At 56.3% G+C, this 15,241-nt stretch overlaps 2 protein-coding genes across 3 annotated transcripts in view; one reads left to right on the forward strand and one right to left on the reverse strand.

Annotated features, from left to right (window-relative positions):
* The window catches only part of ZNF710 (zinc finger protein 710), a 73,365-nt gene extending 61,912 nt beyond the window's left edge, over positions 1 to 11,453 (forward strand). For both annotated transcript variants that reach the window (XM_039217414.1, XM_039217420.1), the window contains exons 3-5: positions 2,726 to 2,917; positions 3,422 to 3,596; positions 8,772 to 11,453. In XM_039217414.1, coding sequence (XP_039073345.1) covers positions 2,726 to 2,917; positions 3,422 to 3,596; positions 8,772 to 8,938 — 534 coding nt within the window. In that variant the 3' untranslated portion in view covers positions 8,939 to 11,453. The remainder of the gene's footprint in view (positions 1 to 2,725; positions 2,918 to 3,421; positions 3,597 to 8,771) is intronic.
* Positions 11,454 to 12,744: 1,291 nt separating this feature from the next.
* Positions 12,745 to 15,241, reverse strand: part of IDH2 (isocitrate dehydrogenase (NADP(+)) 2) — a 17,862-nt gene continuing 15,365 nt past the window's right edge. The window contains exons 8-11 of the mRNA XM_039217427.1: positions 13,896 to 14,008; positions 13,625 to 13,722; positions 13,439 to 13,531; positions 12,745 to 13,060 (exon numbers count right to left, since the gene is read on the reverse strand). Coding sequence (XP_039073358.1) covers positions 12,976 to 13,060; positions 13,439 to 13,531; positions 13,625 to 13,722; positions 13,896 to 14,008 — 389 coding nt within the window. The 3' untranslated portion in view covers positions 12,745 to 12,975. The remainder of the gene's footprint in view (positions 13,061 to 13,438; positions 13,532 to 13,624; positions 13,723 to 13,895; positions 14,009 to 15,241) is intronic.

Genomic DNA, 15,241 nt, shown 5'->3' on the forward strand with positions numbered 1-15,241 from the left:
GGGGGCGCCTGAGCGGCTCAGTCGGTTAAGCGTCCAACTCTTGATCTGTGGAAAGTCCCAGGGGGGGACTCTGTGCTCACAGCATGGAGCCTGCTTCAGTTCCTCATCTCCCACTCTCCCTCTCTCTCTCAAAAATAAATGAACGTTAAAAAAGTTAAGATAAATAATTTTAAGAAATAAAAAAATAAAAGAAAAATTTTTGAACAAAATGTTTGAGGAACCCCTGAAGGACCCAGGGAACACAGTTGGAGAACCACTGAAGCAGCCTGCTCTCTTCCTTTACAGACTGGAGGGTGGAGGCCAGGAGGCCCCACGGCAATGGACATGACAGTCTTCTGACTGTCAGAGGGTTTCCTCTCTCTTTGTAGTTACAAAAGTGTATCAAACCCTGTGCCTTCCCTTTAGTAAAAGGCGAAAGATTTATGTGATCTGAAGAGAAACCAGAGTATTATGTGCTTTCTCTTTAGGAAAAAGATTTTATATATATATATTTTTTAAAGTTATTTATCTATTTATTTTGAGAGAGATAGAGATAGTGTGAGTGGGGAAGGGGCAGAGAGAAAGTGAGAGAATCCCAAGCCGCTCCCCTCTCAGCCAGAGCTGAGACCCCCACTTCCCAGATGTGGACCCCGAACCCAGCATCGTGCTTCCTGGGCCGGAGGCCTTGCCCCGGGAACTTGGCTTTGAGCCGCCGCCCCACCTCCCCTCCCCCTTCCCCCCCACCCCGAGCGGGGCTCAAACTCCCGAAATCGCAAGATCATGACCTGAGCTGAAACCAAGAGTCGGACGCTTAACCGACTGAGCCCCCCAGGCGCCCCAAAATATATTTCATTTGGAAAGGGAACAGGTGTAAAGGAAAGTATCTGGTACAGAGAAGTCCAGGAAGACTAAAGGAGGCAGAGCGGTTTGTGGGGCGAGGGGAAGGAACGCGCTGTCCGTGTGCGCTCTGTCCCTTAGACTTTGACCCGTTGTCCCCTACCGCCATTTCCATCCCCACCCCTGTCCCCCCACCCCTCCTTCCGGAGGCCTTCCGTCCAGGCAGATGGAATGAGGCCTCGGCCTCGGGGATGTTTCCACCCCACATCCAACCAGCTTCACGCTTTGACGCTGGATGTGCACACAGCTCCCTCTTTCCCTGACGGCAGCCTTAGGGACACTGCAGGTCCAGCCCGTGTCCTCACCAACCCTGTGGACACAGCAGTGGGCGCGGGAGTGAAGGCCGTCACGCCCGTCCTGCCTGGGAGCCGTGTCCCAGGAGCAGAGGTGATCTGTAGTTTTATTGCAGCTGTCCCCGCAGTCAGCGGGCACGGAGCCGACCCTGTGATGTCAGGAAGGGTCCCGAAGCGGAGTCTGAGCTCAGCCTTAAAAGCAGCCCACGCGTGCTATGAAAACCAGATGACTGACTATTGGTGTGTGCAGGGGCGAGGGTGGGAGTGATAAGCATTTGTGCCCTGTACATACCATCTCTCACCTCTACTGAAAATGCCCGCAAGTCTGCAGCGTGTTAAAAGAGAAATGATACTGTAAGGAAACACTGAAAACAAAAATCAAAGGCTAATAAAATCGCACATATCCCTGTCATCAGCATAAATTTGCACGGCTGCATCGTGCACTAGGCGGTGAGCAGCCCGGGGCGGGGCCCCCTGGTGGCCGGACACGTCTTCAGTGTGTCCAGCGAGCACACTGGACAGGACGCGTCCCCATCTGCTGAAAGAGACACAGGCACTGTTACATTATAATACGAAACTCTACCAAGTAAGCAGTTGGGACAGCAGCTGTGACCGCAGACTGTGTCCGTCTTGCTGGGGATCCACTAAATTAGCTGACTCGGCAAGGAGAGGAGCACCCCCCCCCAACTTTTGTCCTTTCCTCCCCAGACAATACATCCGACCCCCAGGGCCCACACCGCCCCGCCCCGCCCTGGGGGTCACCTCCAGACCAGGGAAGACCATGGGGACAGTCAAACCAGAGGGTTTTCCCCTGGAATTTTTAGCTCCTGGGGCCGAGCGTCCCGAACTCCTTCACTGATGAGAATCACCTGGCGGACCTGCTGAGCCCAAAACTTCCGGGGCCACAGGGCCGGAGCCCCGGGGAGGAATCTGCTGGGAGGCTGTGTGTGTAGATGGCTCTCCTCCCCAGCCTGCAGAGCTCTCGGGGGGTCCAGTGGCTGGGCTCCAGAGGTTTGCGAACTCTTGGATTCAGATCCGAATGTCGTTTTTCCCGAAGTGTCCGTGCTTTTAATCATATTCTCAAAGGGGTCTGTGAACCAGAAGGACACTGAGAGAGAACACTGAGGGGATAAACACACGCACTTGCCCTTGACCTAAGAACAGTCCACCAGGCTATGGTAGCCTTCTTAGCCACAGATCCCTGGTGCCTGGCGTGTATGTTGCTGGCTTACCCAGTGAATAGTTGCTGGATGAATGAATGAATGAATGAACAAATGAACACACTCGCTTTGGTGAGCGGGTACAAACCTACACACCTGCTCCGGTGAGCGGGAGACAGCAACTGTGTGGGCAGGAACAATAAGACCCAGCCAGTCTCTGGCTATTACCGGAGGGCTTCCTGGAGTAAGTGGCCCTGCCCCAACATTCTCCAGTCACTTAAACAAGTGGTACCTGTTCAGAACACTCAGACACTATAGTCCCCGCACACACACTTCCAGAGGCCGTGTCCATCCTGTGGCCCTGACCGTCACCCCTTTCTCCCCACCCCCTACCAGGGCGTGAAGGAGTTCAAGTGCGAGGTGTGCGGCCGGGAGTTCACCCTGCAGGCAAACATGAAGCGTCACATGCTGATCCATACCAGCGTCCGGCCCTACCAATGCCACATCTGCTTCAAGACCTTCGTGCAGAAGCAGACCCTCAAGACCCACATGATTGTACACTCACCTGTGAAGCCATTCAAATGCAAGGTACCGGGCCGCCAGGGCCCCCAGGTGGGGCGTCCCCATGCGCGGCCCAGAGTCAGCACGACGGCCGCAGCTAGAACCCACGCAGAGCTGGCCTGGCCCGCGTGAGCTGAGGGGGCCCAGTTTGGGGTGAGAATGGCAGGGTTTGCTGGGTCGGAATGGGCCGTGCTGTCCAGAGCCTACGGGCTGCTGCGGCTGTGAGTTTTGGAAGCTGGGGAGGGAGTGAAGGTCCCCGCACAGCCACAGCGAAGGAGCCCGGGCATGGGACTCTGTGCGGCTGGAGAGCCGGGCCCCGGGGGTCTGTTAACCCCAGCTGGGGTGGGGAGTGGTAGAGTGACCGGCGAGGAGTGGCTTGGCGCTCTGGCTCGCGGCCTCTGGGGTCACAGAGGAAAGGACAGCGTGAGTGCCGTCTGCAGCGATGGGGATTCCAGCTCCAGCAGGGAGGGGGCAGGGGGCTGGAGGAGGGTGGGCTCCCTGGGGGCTCATGAGGCCGTCGCTGTGTTCCAGGTGTGCGGGAAGTCCTTCAACCGCATGTACAACCTGCTGGGCCACATGCACCTGCACGCGGGCAGCAAGCCCTTCAAGTGCCCCTACTGCTCCAGCAAGTTCAACCTCAAGGGCAACCTGAGCCGGCACATGAAGGTCAAGCATGGCGTCATGGACATCGGCCTGGACAGCCAAGGTGGGTGGGCCGAGCACAGCGGCCGCAGCAGGGGCAGTGCCGTCGCGGCACGCTCGGGAGCTTCCTGGCCAGTTCGGGGCGTGGGGAGGCAGGCCAGGCCTGCGACCTCCCTGGGACGGGCTCAGCTCTAGGGAGGAGGCTCCCCGGAAGGTCGTCCCCGTGATAATGACGGGACGTGTGTATTCTTCACCAGACTTACGTGGGCTCACAGAAACAATAATAAAAACCATAAGTCCTATCGATCAAGTGCTAACTGTGTGCCAGGCCTTTATTAACTCACGTGATACTCACAGTGAGCTTGGCTCTGTTATTGTCCCCATTTTACAGATGCAGAACTGACGGACAGAGCAGCTAGGTAACTCATGCAAGATCACAACACACAGAAGGCGACAGACACTTTTATTTTGTTTAAGCTTTCTTATTTATTTTTATTTTTATTTTTTTTACAAATAGTTTATTGTCAAATTAGTTTCCATATAATGTTTAAGCTTTTTTAATATTAATTTATTCTTGAGAGAGAGAGAGACAGAGCACAGGTGGGGGAGAGGCAGAGAGAGGGACACACAGAATCTGAAGCAGGCTGACAGCACAGAGCCTGATGTGGGACTTGAACTCACGAACTGCAAGATCATGACCTGAGCTGAAGTCAGATGCTTTACTGACTGAGCCACCCAGGCGCCCTGATAGACACTTTAATGTTAATGACTAGAAGATGACATTCAGGGCGCCTGGGTGGCTCAGTCAATTAAGCGTCCGACTTCAGCTCAGGTCATGATCTCACGGTCATGGGTTCGAGCCCCGCGTCAGGCTCTGTGCTGACAGCTGGCTCAGAGCCTGGAGCCTGCTTCAGATTCTGTGTCTCCCTCTCTCTCTGCCCTTCCCCTGCTCACGCTGCCTCTCTCTCTCTCTCTCAAAAATAAATACAACATAAAAAAAAAAGTTTTTAAAGATGACATTTAAAATAAATGGGTGGGAAAGAAATTAACAAAAGGGAAAATGGCAGAATGGCAGCTGGAAAGATGAGGGAAGCCAGGTGAGGTCACAAGTCCAGATGTACCCGGGGAGGGTCCATGGACATCCCTGGGGAGCTCTGAGCTTCCCAGCAGCCAAGGCAAAGAGTGTAATGCGATCTGTCACACTCTTGTAGGGCTTGCCAAAGAGAATGTAGCCCACACACTCGGGGAAGGGGCCTCACCTCTGCACGGGGTGGAAGTTTCACAGGCTGTTGGTCGTCAGATCCGTAATGTTGGTGATAACCTTTGCCCTCGACACTCATCGATAGTGGAAAACATTAGTCTCTCAGGCCTTCCTGAGGGAAGGAGGCACTTTAGACACTCTGCCAGGAGAAAGAGCTGATGGTGCTTCACGAGGCCCCGGGTACAGTCGGGAGCTATTTGACTCTCTGGGGCACCTTCAGAGGCAGAGTAGCCGAGAACATCCCTGGACAGTAACAGGTGAGCCGACTTGCCCGGACTTACTCACTAGCAGTCAGTCAGATGCTGGGGGACGGTTGCAATAACCCTGATTTGGTTTCGCAGCAGCTAACCAGCCAATGGCTAGGGTTTCCTGGCAGAAACTGGTGCCCTCAGTTTTCTGTTCTTGGGGGCAGCGATGAGACGCTGTCGGCTGCGGATCGAGGCCCTCTGCAGCCCCTTCCTACGCACAGCGTGGTACGTGAACCAGCAATATGGGTGCGCATCTCCGGGCGTCTGGCTAGAACCGCAGACTCCGCCCTACCCCAGACCTGCCGCATCAGAATCTGCATTTCCGAAAAGGTCTCAGGGCGGTCTGTTTTGCACGGTAGAGTTCCAGAAGCGAGCAACTCGGGAGGTGCTTTCAGACATTAGTATTTGCTGGATCGCCCGGCAGCTTGTCACACCCCCGGGCTGGGCTCCACCCCAAGGCGCTGCAGCTGTGCATCTGGGGTCGTGCTGCAGAATTTGCATTTCCAGCAAGTTCTCAGGGGATACCGAGGCTGCTGATCGGACACCTCCCTTTGAGAACGTTCTTCGATCTGGCCTCTAAAAGGACTGGTACTCAAACTTGGCTGCACATCTGGGGAATTTTTGAAATGCTGATGCAGGAGTCTCAACCCCAGAGATTCAAATGTAATTGATCTGGCATATGGCCTAGGATCGGCTCTTTAAAGCACTTTAGAGACTTTTTAAAAAATGTTTGTTTATTTATTTTTGAGAGAGAGAAAGAGCACAAGCGGGGGAGGGGCAGAGAAACAGAAGGAGACCCAGACTCCAAAGCAGGCTCCAGCCTCAGCTGTCAGCACACGGGGCTCGAACTGACAAACTGTGAGATCAGGACCTGAGCTGAAGTCGGACCCTCAACCGACTGAGCCACCCGGGCACGGCAGCACTTTAAAGCACTTTGGGGCGCCTGGGTGGCTTAGTCGGTTAAGCGGCCGACTTTCGCTTGGGTCATTATCTCACGGTTCGTGGGTTCGAGCCCCACGTCGGGCTCTGTGCTGACTGCCAGCTCAGAGCCTGGAGCCTGTTTCAGTCTGTGACTCCCTCTCTCTCTGACCATCCCCTGCTCACGCTGTCTCTCTCTCTCTCTCCTAGAAATTAAAAAAATAATAATAATAATAATTAAAAAAAAAAAATAAAGCACTTTGGGTAGTTCTCTGTGCGGGGCGCTTTGAGAGCCACTTCCCCCCCTTCCTGAGACCTGCTGTGCCTCTAACCCACCAGGAGGGAGGGGGGCAGAACTGGTCCCTTTGGAAACAGAGGTCTCTGCACCCCTTGCCCCCAGGGGGTGGTGAAGGCACAGGCTCTCTCCATGTGAGCTCAGAAGCCAGGGATGTGCAGGGCAGCTTTCTTCCTGGCCGTAACAGGAGTGACGTGGTGGTTGGTACTGATGTGGCTGGGGCCCCAGCCAGCCTGCTCTCATGGGTAACCTCGATCTGAGAAGCTCAGGCATGACATTTGTGCAGGAGGAAAGCAGCAAACATTCTAGATGGAACCACCTGATAAACTGTGGACCTGTAATTTGCAAGCTGGATCAACGTCCTTGTAGTAGAAAATGGTACATGCTATTCCTAGGGGCAATGAGACAGGACCAAGAGAGTTCTAGAAGAGAAAGAAAGCAGACGGGGGAGGGGACCATGGTTAACGGAGATCCAGAGCTGCAGGTTTTCAAGGTCCTTTCTTCAGCTTGTTTTTTAATTGTTTGTCAGCCGTATCATAGGAAGATCTGGCACTAGGATTTGAGGAAGAAAAAGCCTAAGGTCTTTAAGATTTGGAACAAATGGCCTTGTTTTATAAAGTCAGGAAGACTCAGTGTGTCAGATGCTCTGGGCGCGCGTGCACACACACACACACACACACTCCCTCTGGCCATCTTCAGAGCTAGCTGATTCAGCCCCTCGACAGTGTGGGGGTGGGAGGGGAGGCTCCCTCCATCTGTTTAGAGCATTAGCTATGACTTTCCTCGTGGTCACAAGAAGGCTGCCCGCGGTCGTCAGGGCTCCTCATGCACAACCAATGGGAGACTGAGAGCCTACGCTTTTGCTCTAGGACACCAATGAGAGTTGTGTGAATTCAAAGATTTCACACGCAGCCCTAACCCTAACTGGCCTGAATTCAGTCCTGAACCACTCATTGGTAAGGGGCGGAATTACCCCTAGACCATTGTTTCTCCGCTGGGGGTGAGTTTGCCGACATTTGGCCGAGTCTGGGGACATTTTTGCTTGTCATACCTGGGGCGATGCTACTGGCTGGTGGACGCCGGGGAGGCTGCTAACCGCCCGACCGTGCACGTCCCATAATAACCAGCACAACACAGAATCATGGTGCAAAGTGGTCATAAGTGCCAGAACCCCTCCCTTAGACTTACCAGGGCTGCCCCTGGACTGGAGTCTGTTTCTCCCCCAAACCGTGTCACTTCTAGGTAGACAGGGACAGAACACGCACTGGGGCTCAGCCACAGTCCATGCCAGCCAGCTTCCCCAGGTCCCCAGCTCACACCGTGGGCTTCCCTCCCTCCAGTGGAAGGCAGCTCCGGACGTCCTCTCTGGACCTTTCTGTCTGGCTTTTGTTCTGATACTAAGAACTTTATAGTAAGATTTCAAATTGATAAGATCGCAAGAGGCGTCTTAAGAGTTTTTCCCCCCGTGTGTCTACATTAACCCACCTTAGGTGTCTTTCCCTGAAGAGAAAGGCCCAAGGAGACCCTGGACAGAACTGTTTTGCAGCCACAATGCCTGTGGGAGGTCAGAGGTTAGAAAGGGCTCCCTCCCATCCTTTTTTTTTTTTAATGTTTATTTTTGAGAGAGACAGAGTGGGAGCAGGGGAGGGGCAGAGAGAGAGAGAGAGAGACACGGGATCTGAAGCAGGCTCCAGCCTCTGAGCTGTCAGCACAGAGCCCAATGCGGGCTTAAGTCTGCACTTAACTTCCAAACCCCGCAGGCGCCCCCTCCCTCCCGCCATTTGAGCCAGAGCAGAACAGTGGATGAAAACAACAGCACTTTGCGGGTGCCTAGATGGGTCAGTTGGTTAAGCACCTGACTTCAGCTCAGGTATGATCTCACCACTCGTGAGTTCGAGCCCCGCATGGCTCCTGTGTCTCCCTCTCTCTCTGCCCTTCCCCGACTCGCACTCTGTCTCTCTCACTTGCTCAAAAGTAAACATTAAAAAAAAAAAAAGTAAAACAACAGCGCTTTTTGCTGGGCGCCTATTGGCAAGTTGATTAACCTCTCTGAGCTTCCTTTTGACCTCCTACATGGGGTTGCTGGGAGTGCTCATGAGAAAGACCAGGCCTGCAGTACGTGGTGTTGCAGAAACATGACAGAGAGGAGCAGGTTTGCATGTGGCCAAGGGGACCGATGAGAGACCCCGCAGAGGATGCATAGGAGGGGCAATAGAGGCACCACAGAGAAAAGTTCAAGGCCAGCCCTGCACCCACCCCACTGCATGCGAGCACGCACACACACACACACACACACACACACACACACACACACACAGCTTTAGGGCTCAGGTCTGGCGGCCCATGTGAAAAGCCACAGGAGCCTGGGAGCCTCTCTGTGCAGGAAGGGAAGCCGCTAAGAATCCTCTGGAAGCAGGGACTAGGAAGTCCTTCAGAAAGGTCCCCTGCTTCCATGCAGAAGTCACTGGCTCTCCCCACGAGGCGGCATCTGGGCCTGACTGCGCGCCTCTCTTGCAGACCCCATGATGGAGCTGACGGGCACTGACCCCTCGGAGCTCGACAGCCAGCAGGAGATGGAGGACTTCGAGAACGCCTACGCGTACGCTGGCGTGGATGGCAGCGCCGAGGCCAGCGTCCTCACCGAGCAGGCCATGAAGGAGATGGCCTACTACAACGTGCTATAGCACAAGCCGGGCCGCCCACAGGGGCGAGGAGGGCGTGGGACGCGGGGGGAGACCCACGTGCTGCGGGCGCACCTCCCGCGGCTGAGAAAAGCTACTGCCCCGCTGTCCCAAGCCCTCCCCTCCCATAGGGTCGTATGCGCCGCTTAGGGACACGTAGACCAAATGGAGACTGTCCTGCTGGCCTCAGCTGTGCACCAGGCCCGGGCCCCAGGCATCTGGGGAAGGAAGGAGGGCATGGGGGGCCCAGCTCTGGGGCTCCTTGGCCTGCTGCTGTGGGAGGGGGGGAGAAATGCCGATCGGGGTCGCTGGGGGATAGGTCACGCGGGCACAGGTCCTTGGGTCTCTCGGGCCCAGCCGAGCTGGGGCAGCCATTGTGGGAGGGGCCTTCCTGATGGCTCCTCAGGGGTCCTGGCACTGGAGGAAGAGATAACTTGAGCCTTGCCTTGTTTCCCCTCTGGACCAGCTCCTGCCTCTAGGGATGTTTGCGCTCCTGTGCTGGTCAGCACTGCCCCCCCCCCACCCCGCCCCTGGGTCCCTCGCCAGCCCCTGGGCTGGAAAGAGCCCAGGCCCCAGAGCCCCCTCCCCCACCCTGTCCATAAACAGCCAGGCAGGACCCTCTGCCTTCTACCTCCTGGCGCCTCCCGCACTCTCCTCCAGCCAGGCATGCATGCCGCCCCGGTCCTGGCCTTAGGAAAGCGGGGGGTAGCCCAGCCCCCAGCTAATGCCCACTCCAGCCAACCCCAGAAGACCCCCCTCTTCCAGCCATTTGAAGGTGGGCATCCCTAAAGTGGATTTCGACAAACGTCAGCCGGTTCTGTGCTGAACTGGTCCCGGCACCAGGGTCCCCCGATGTGAACAAAGCTGGGGTGTGCCTTTCGCTGGGCACACACTGAGACCGACGGGGGCCCCTCACATGAGGGGCAGGCCACAGAGAAAGGATCACGGGGACCGAGAGGGGCTGTCCCCAGAGGAGGCCGAGGACCGCCTGGGGGGTGGCTGGAGTATTTTACTATTAACAAGTACCCACTTTGGGGACGGGGACAGCCAAGAGTTAGCAGGTTCCCAGGAAGAGCAACATCCTTAAAAAGAAAATGAAGACCAGAGAGAAAAACACATTTTTTTTGAGCAAAAGGGGTATTTTGAAGGTAATTTATTTTTTTTTCCTTTCCAACTCTGTGTCGCCTATTCTTTCTGCTGGAGATAATTTTCTTTTTCCAAATGGAAGCTCCCTTATGTGCTGTGCGCGCTTCATGCGCCCCCCAGCTCGAGCGGCCGGCCAGGAGGACCCCGGCACGGAGCGGGCGAGAGGCAGGGCCAGCGCTGGGCAGCCCTGCGCCCCTGCCCGGCCTCTCCAGCCAGTGACTCGCTCTGCACCACCCGCCTCGGCGGCCAAGGCTGCTCCGTTCTGCTCAGCCCGCAGCGCCCTCCCTTGCTTGCCTACGGTCGCCTCTGTCCCCATGCCGGCTGCCCCGGGAACCGAAGACAGGCCCAGGGCACGAAATAGCACATTCAGGAATGCTGGGGCCCCCGTGACTCCTGCCCACTCGCCTCCTGAGGCCTCAGTGGAGAGAGGCAGGCAGGGCTGTCCCCAAAGGCATGAAGGAGGTGAAGCCACCAACTTCAGCCCGGAAACCAGGAAAGGAGGGGGAACAGTTGGGGTGGGGGCGGGGGACCAGTGTGAAATGCAGCTAACCACCCCCAAAGCTGTATCCTTCGTGAAGGACCAAGCCAGGCTCCAGGGTGGCTGTGATCAGGACCTGAGGGGAGGACAAGGTGGCCTCGGGATCAGGCAGCCAGGTGCCCCTTCGTTCTCTGCTTAAGCTCATGCTACGAGGCACCAGCCAGGAGGGCTGGGGGCTCACAGGAGCCTTTCCCCTCCAGAACCCTGAGGCCCCCCCTCCCTGGCCCCCCAGGTGCCCGCCATGATGACCCTCAGGTGGCAGTGACCCCGTCACTGTAGAAGACATTTTCTCCTGCTGAGCAGAAGCATCACCCCCTGCAAACTACCTCTTCCCACAATGTCTTTCTCCCCTGGTACCAAAAAGAACCCTGTACCTCCTCCTCTTCCTCTTTCCTGCCAGCGCAGTGGCCTTGGTCTTGGAAACCCCAGGGAGAAGGTCTGGCCCCCAGGGCGGGGCTCTCCTTCCCTCCCCCAGCCAGCTCTGCCATCAGCACGGCCCTCTGCGAGGTTCAATACTTGAACGCCCCCTGCCCTGTGCCTTGGACCCGGGCGAAGCTAAGAGAAGGAAACAGCACAACTTAAAACAATTGGAGCTGGTGGGGGGGGTGGTCTCGGCAAGGCTCCTGTCCTCACCCCTCCCCCACCTCTCAAGAGAGACGTGCCGCCTCTCGGGTGACTTGGAGTCCTGGACGAATTCCATTCTAACTTATTTTGACGTGTATACAAACCAACCGTTTAGAAATTCCACTTGTGCAAAGCCCTACTGTGTTTTTATGTTCCCGTTTAAAAGAGAAGTTTACTTAGCAATAATTATAAATAAATGAATATTCTTTAGCGAGGGGACTGTGAGTGCTTCTTCCCATGGTGCTTGGGGCCTGGGTCCTCCCCCCTCCCCCAGAAGCAGCTCCCAACAAAGCTTCCCAGCCCCACACAGCAGGGCACTGCTCTCCAAGGAGGGGAAGAAACAGACCATGGCCACCTGGTAATGGGATGGCACCTCATAATGGAATGGCCACCTAGTAATGGAATGGCCACCTGCAGGGCCAGGCGCCTACAGGCAGCTGCCCCAAGCCCAAGAGAGGAGGGCTTCGGCCAAGGCCCCAGAATTCCCACCACTTGCAGAGAAAAGCTGCTTCCCCTCTTGACCCACGAACAGGGCACCAGGACAGAAGCCAGCTCACGATGCCCGACTGTGCCTCAGAGGCTCCCAGCCCTTTCTACTGACGGGCAAGAAAGGGCTGGAAACTTTGAGCTTTGCCGCAGGAGTTGGGCCCTAAGCAGAGGCAGCACATCAGCCTTTCTTCCCACAGCCCTGGGAGTTCAGTGTGATTGCTGGTCCCTCAGACGGAGGCCACCAGGGGGAGTGGCGGGGAGAACCCATCTCAGAGCTGCGGAGGTCCCAGCTCTCTGGTTTCAGGAGCCCAGAGTCTCCCCCGCCCCCAACCCCGGAAACTGGGGAATCAGACTCTGGGTCACCAAGTACATACTGTGTCTGGGTACAACTCTTCCCCAGGCCGTTGAGACACCAAAAGTAGAATATATTCCCTACGTAAAAAGATAGCCCTTTAAGTCGGATCCATTTTGCTTTACAGCAACTTGACCCACCTTACTTTGGTTTTGCCAAAGAATGGCGAGGATGAATCCAAGTTAGGGACCCAGTGGGCCTAGACGTCACGGGACCTCAGGTCACAGTCCCTGTCCCAAGCCCCGGGCAGCCAGGCCGAGGGCCGTGGAGCCGCTGCTGGGGGGGACCCATTGTGAGGACCGAGAAAAGGGCAAATTAAGGGGTCTCGAGATTTTTAGAAGGTTAAAACTAACAAAGAAAGACAAAATCAATGGCGATGTACCCAGTGTCTATCAGGAAGTGATAACGATCCCCAATGGAGAGCAGATGCAGGAACCGGATGGTGCTGGGAAGTGCCGGCCTGTGGCCTGCGGCGGGGCAGGCGGCTCCCAGGGAATTCAGGGCGCTCACACCGCTGCCCGGTCCCCTCCCCTCAGGGTGGCCCCTGACAGAGTGGAGGCCTGCGAAGCGAGTGGGATCCACCAGACCTCTGTGGGCCTCTTTCTCTGGGGCCCCGGCTGGGCTGCCTCCTTCCCTCGGACACAAACACAGCAGACAGTTCTGTGAAGAGCTTTTTAGTAGCTAAACGTGGCACCATGTGTTCCCAGGGCGATATAAATTACAGTCTGCAAAACACACCGACTGGCTGAGGTAAAACACGCTATTCCTGCCTCACGTCACCGTGAGGGGAAACACAGACATTTTTAAAAATATCTTGCTTATAAAAAACGTCCCCTAGAAAGGCCTCCTGAGAGGGCCCGGGAGGCTCACCCGGGGCCCACCCTGCCCCCACTACTGGCCCAGGGCCTTGTCCAGGTTGTTCTTGATGGTGTCCAGGAAGTCCGACGTGTTCAGGAAGTGCTCGTTGAGCTTCACACTGCGGGGAGAACACCGCTCAGGTGAGGCCCTTCCAGGCACAGCCTGAACTTGGACCCCTGAGGAGCCGCCCTCCCGCGCCCGTGGGGAGGGGCACACCCAGGCTGCAGGTCAAAGGTTGCCTAGAGCCCACAAGTTCAGCAGGGATTTGTACAGACGGCCGTGGCAAGGCTGAACCCCCAGCCTCGGAGACGGGAAGATGAGGGCAAATTCACGGCGCACAGGGCTGTGGGCCTGTCCGGCCCCAGGCCCTTGGCAGCTCAGCTGATATGAGAATGGGGAGGGGGGGAGGTGCCTCTGAGAGGGTCCTATGGCTTCTTCCCACCAGGGGAAGAAGGTTCCAGAAGGCCAGCCCCGCCCTCTGCTACCAGCCACGCACTTGCTGAGGCCGTGGATGCAGCCGGCCAGGTCCTTGGTCATGGCTCCGCTCTCCACTGTCTGGACACACACCTTCTCCAGGGTCTGTGCAAACCTGCGGGGGACGGACCAGAGTGAGGCCCCGGCGGTGCAGAGCCAGGGCCCAGAGCCGCCCTGGGCCAGCTCAGGCCCCTCCCTCTCGGCGCACCTGATGAGGTCCTGGTTCCCGTCCAGCTTTCCCCGGTGCTCCAGGCCGCGCGTCCAGGCAAAGATGCTGGCGATGGGGTTGGTGCTAGTAGGCCGGCCCTGAGGACAGGGGTCGTAGGGGGATCAGGAGCCAAACTGGCGACAAGGGGGCCACCTGAACACAGCTGCCCACCCCTAGGCTGACAGGTCAGCCCCATCCCCCCAGCCCTCAGCGCCAGCGGGTTCTGCGCCCCTGGGGCAGATGGGCATGCGACCACAGTCCCTACACTCACCTTCTGGTGCTCCCTATAATGGCGGGTGACCGTCCCATGAGCAGCCTCAGCCTCAATGGTCTTCCCATCCGGGCAGACCAGCACAGACGTCATCAGGCCAAGGGAGCCAAAGCCTAAAGAGTGGGGGAAGACCCTCTGTTCGGTGCCGGCACCCTCCTCGGACCGCCGGGGTGGAGCCCCCCTGCCCCTCTGCTGGGAGGAGGGGCCTCTCAGCTCATGACCCCCCACAGCACGTGGGAGGAAGGCCACTGTTTGGGGCTTGCCCACCCTTGTCCTGAGTCTCCAGGGCCCAGCACAGGGCAGGGGGACGTTCTAAGGTGGCTGTCGTCAGCCTGTTAACACACTGGGTCCCCACCTCCAGGTGTCCCAGAGTCCCCCGGCCCCAAGACCCCAAGAGTTCTGCCCACCCAGCCTGGCTCGCAACCACACGGTTCATTCAAGCAGTGCCGGCCACCGCACGACAATGATCGCTCCGTCTGCTGCTCTGTCAGGCTACTTCAGAGCTTTGTGATTTATTTCCAAAGTCACCCAAATCCAAATGTCAACCTTTTCCACTGTCAAGGTCCCCTGGGCTTCAAAAACACCCCACGGCACCAGAATAAGAATTGTGTAAGTCCCAAGAAAGAAGAAGTGAAAACCTCTATAGGATAATTAGTGGTCTAAGAACTTCTGCTGCTGAGGCTTCAGAAAGGGTCGCTTCTCCACGTTTCCGGGACCTTCACACTCGCCTGTTGCTTATTTACTTCAGAGTAACTTTCATGCCCTTCTCTCGTCTGCTATGGCTTCTCATCCTTCCATCCTAGACTGGAATTGTTCTCATAAGAGGATCACCACCACACTCATCCAAATAAAGCCAAAGGTTTTTTTTTTAAAGATTTTATTTTTTTAATGTTTTATTTATTTCTAGGAGAGAGAGAGAGACAGCATGAGCCTGGGAGGGTCAGAGAGAGAGGGAGTCACAGACTGAAACAGGCTCCAGGCTCTAAGCTGGCAGTCAGCACAGAGCCCGACGCGGGGCTCGAACCCACGAACCGCGAGATCATGACCTGAGCGAAAGTCGGACGCTTAACCGACTAAGCCACCCAGGCGCCCCTAAAGCCAAAAGTTTTTAAGAAACATCAGGACCTTATGTGTTTTCCTTTCAACCGGGGTGGGCTTCTCGTTCCTTCTTATCAGGAGCAAGACCTCAAACCGTCTCATGCACCCTGTTTTCTCTTCCACTGTCAATGCTTTACCTGCTGTCCACTCCCCACCACCTTTCCTGTTGTTGTGCCCAACACAACTGGGCTAGTTCTTTTTTTTTTTTTTTTAAGATTTTACTTTAAAAAAAAGATTTTACTTGGGGC

This window comes from Hyaena hyaena, unplaced genomic scaffold (genome assembly GCF_003009895.1).
Source record: "Hyaena hyaena isolate Hyena2069 unplaced genomic scaffold, ASM300989v1 scaffold_13, whole genome shotgun sequence".
NCBI classification, from domain to species: Eukaryota; Metazoa; Chordata; class Mammalia; order Carnivora; family Hyaenidae; genus Hyaena; species Hyaena hyaena.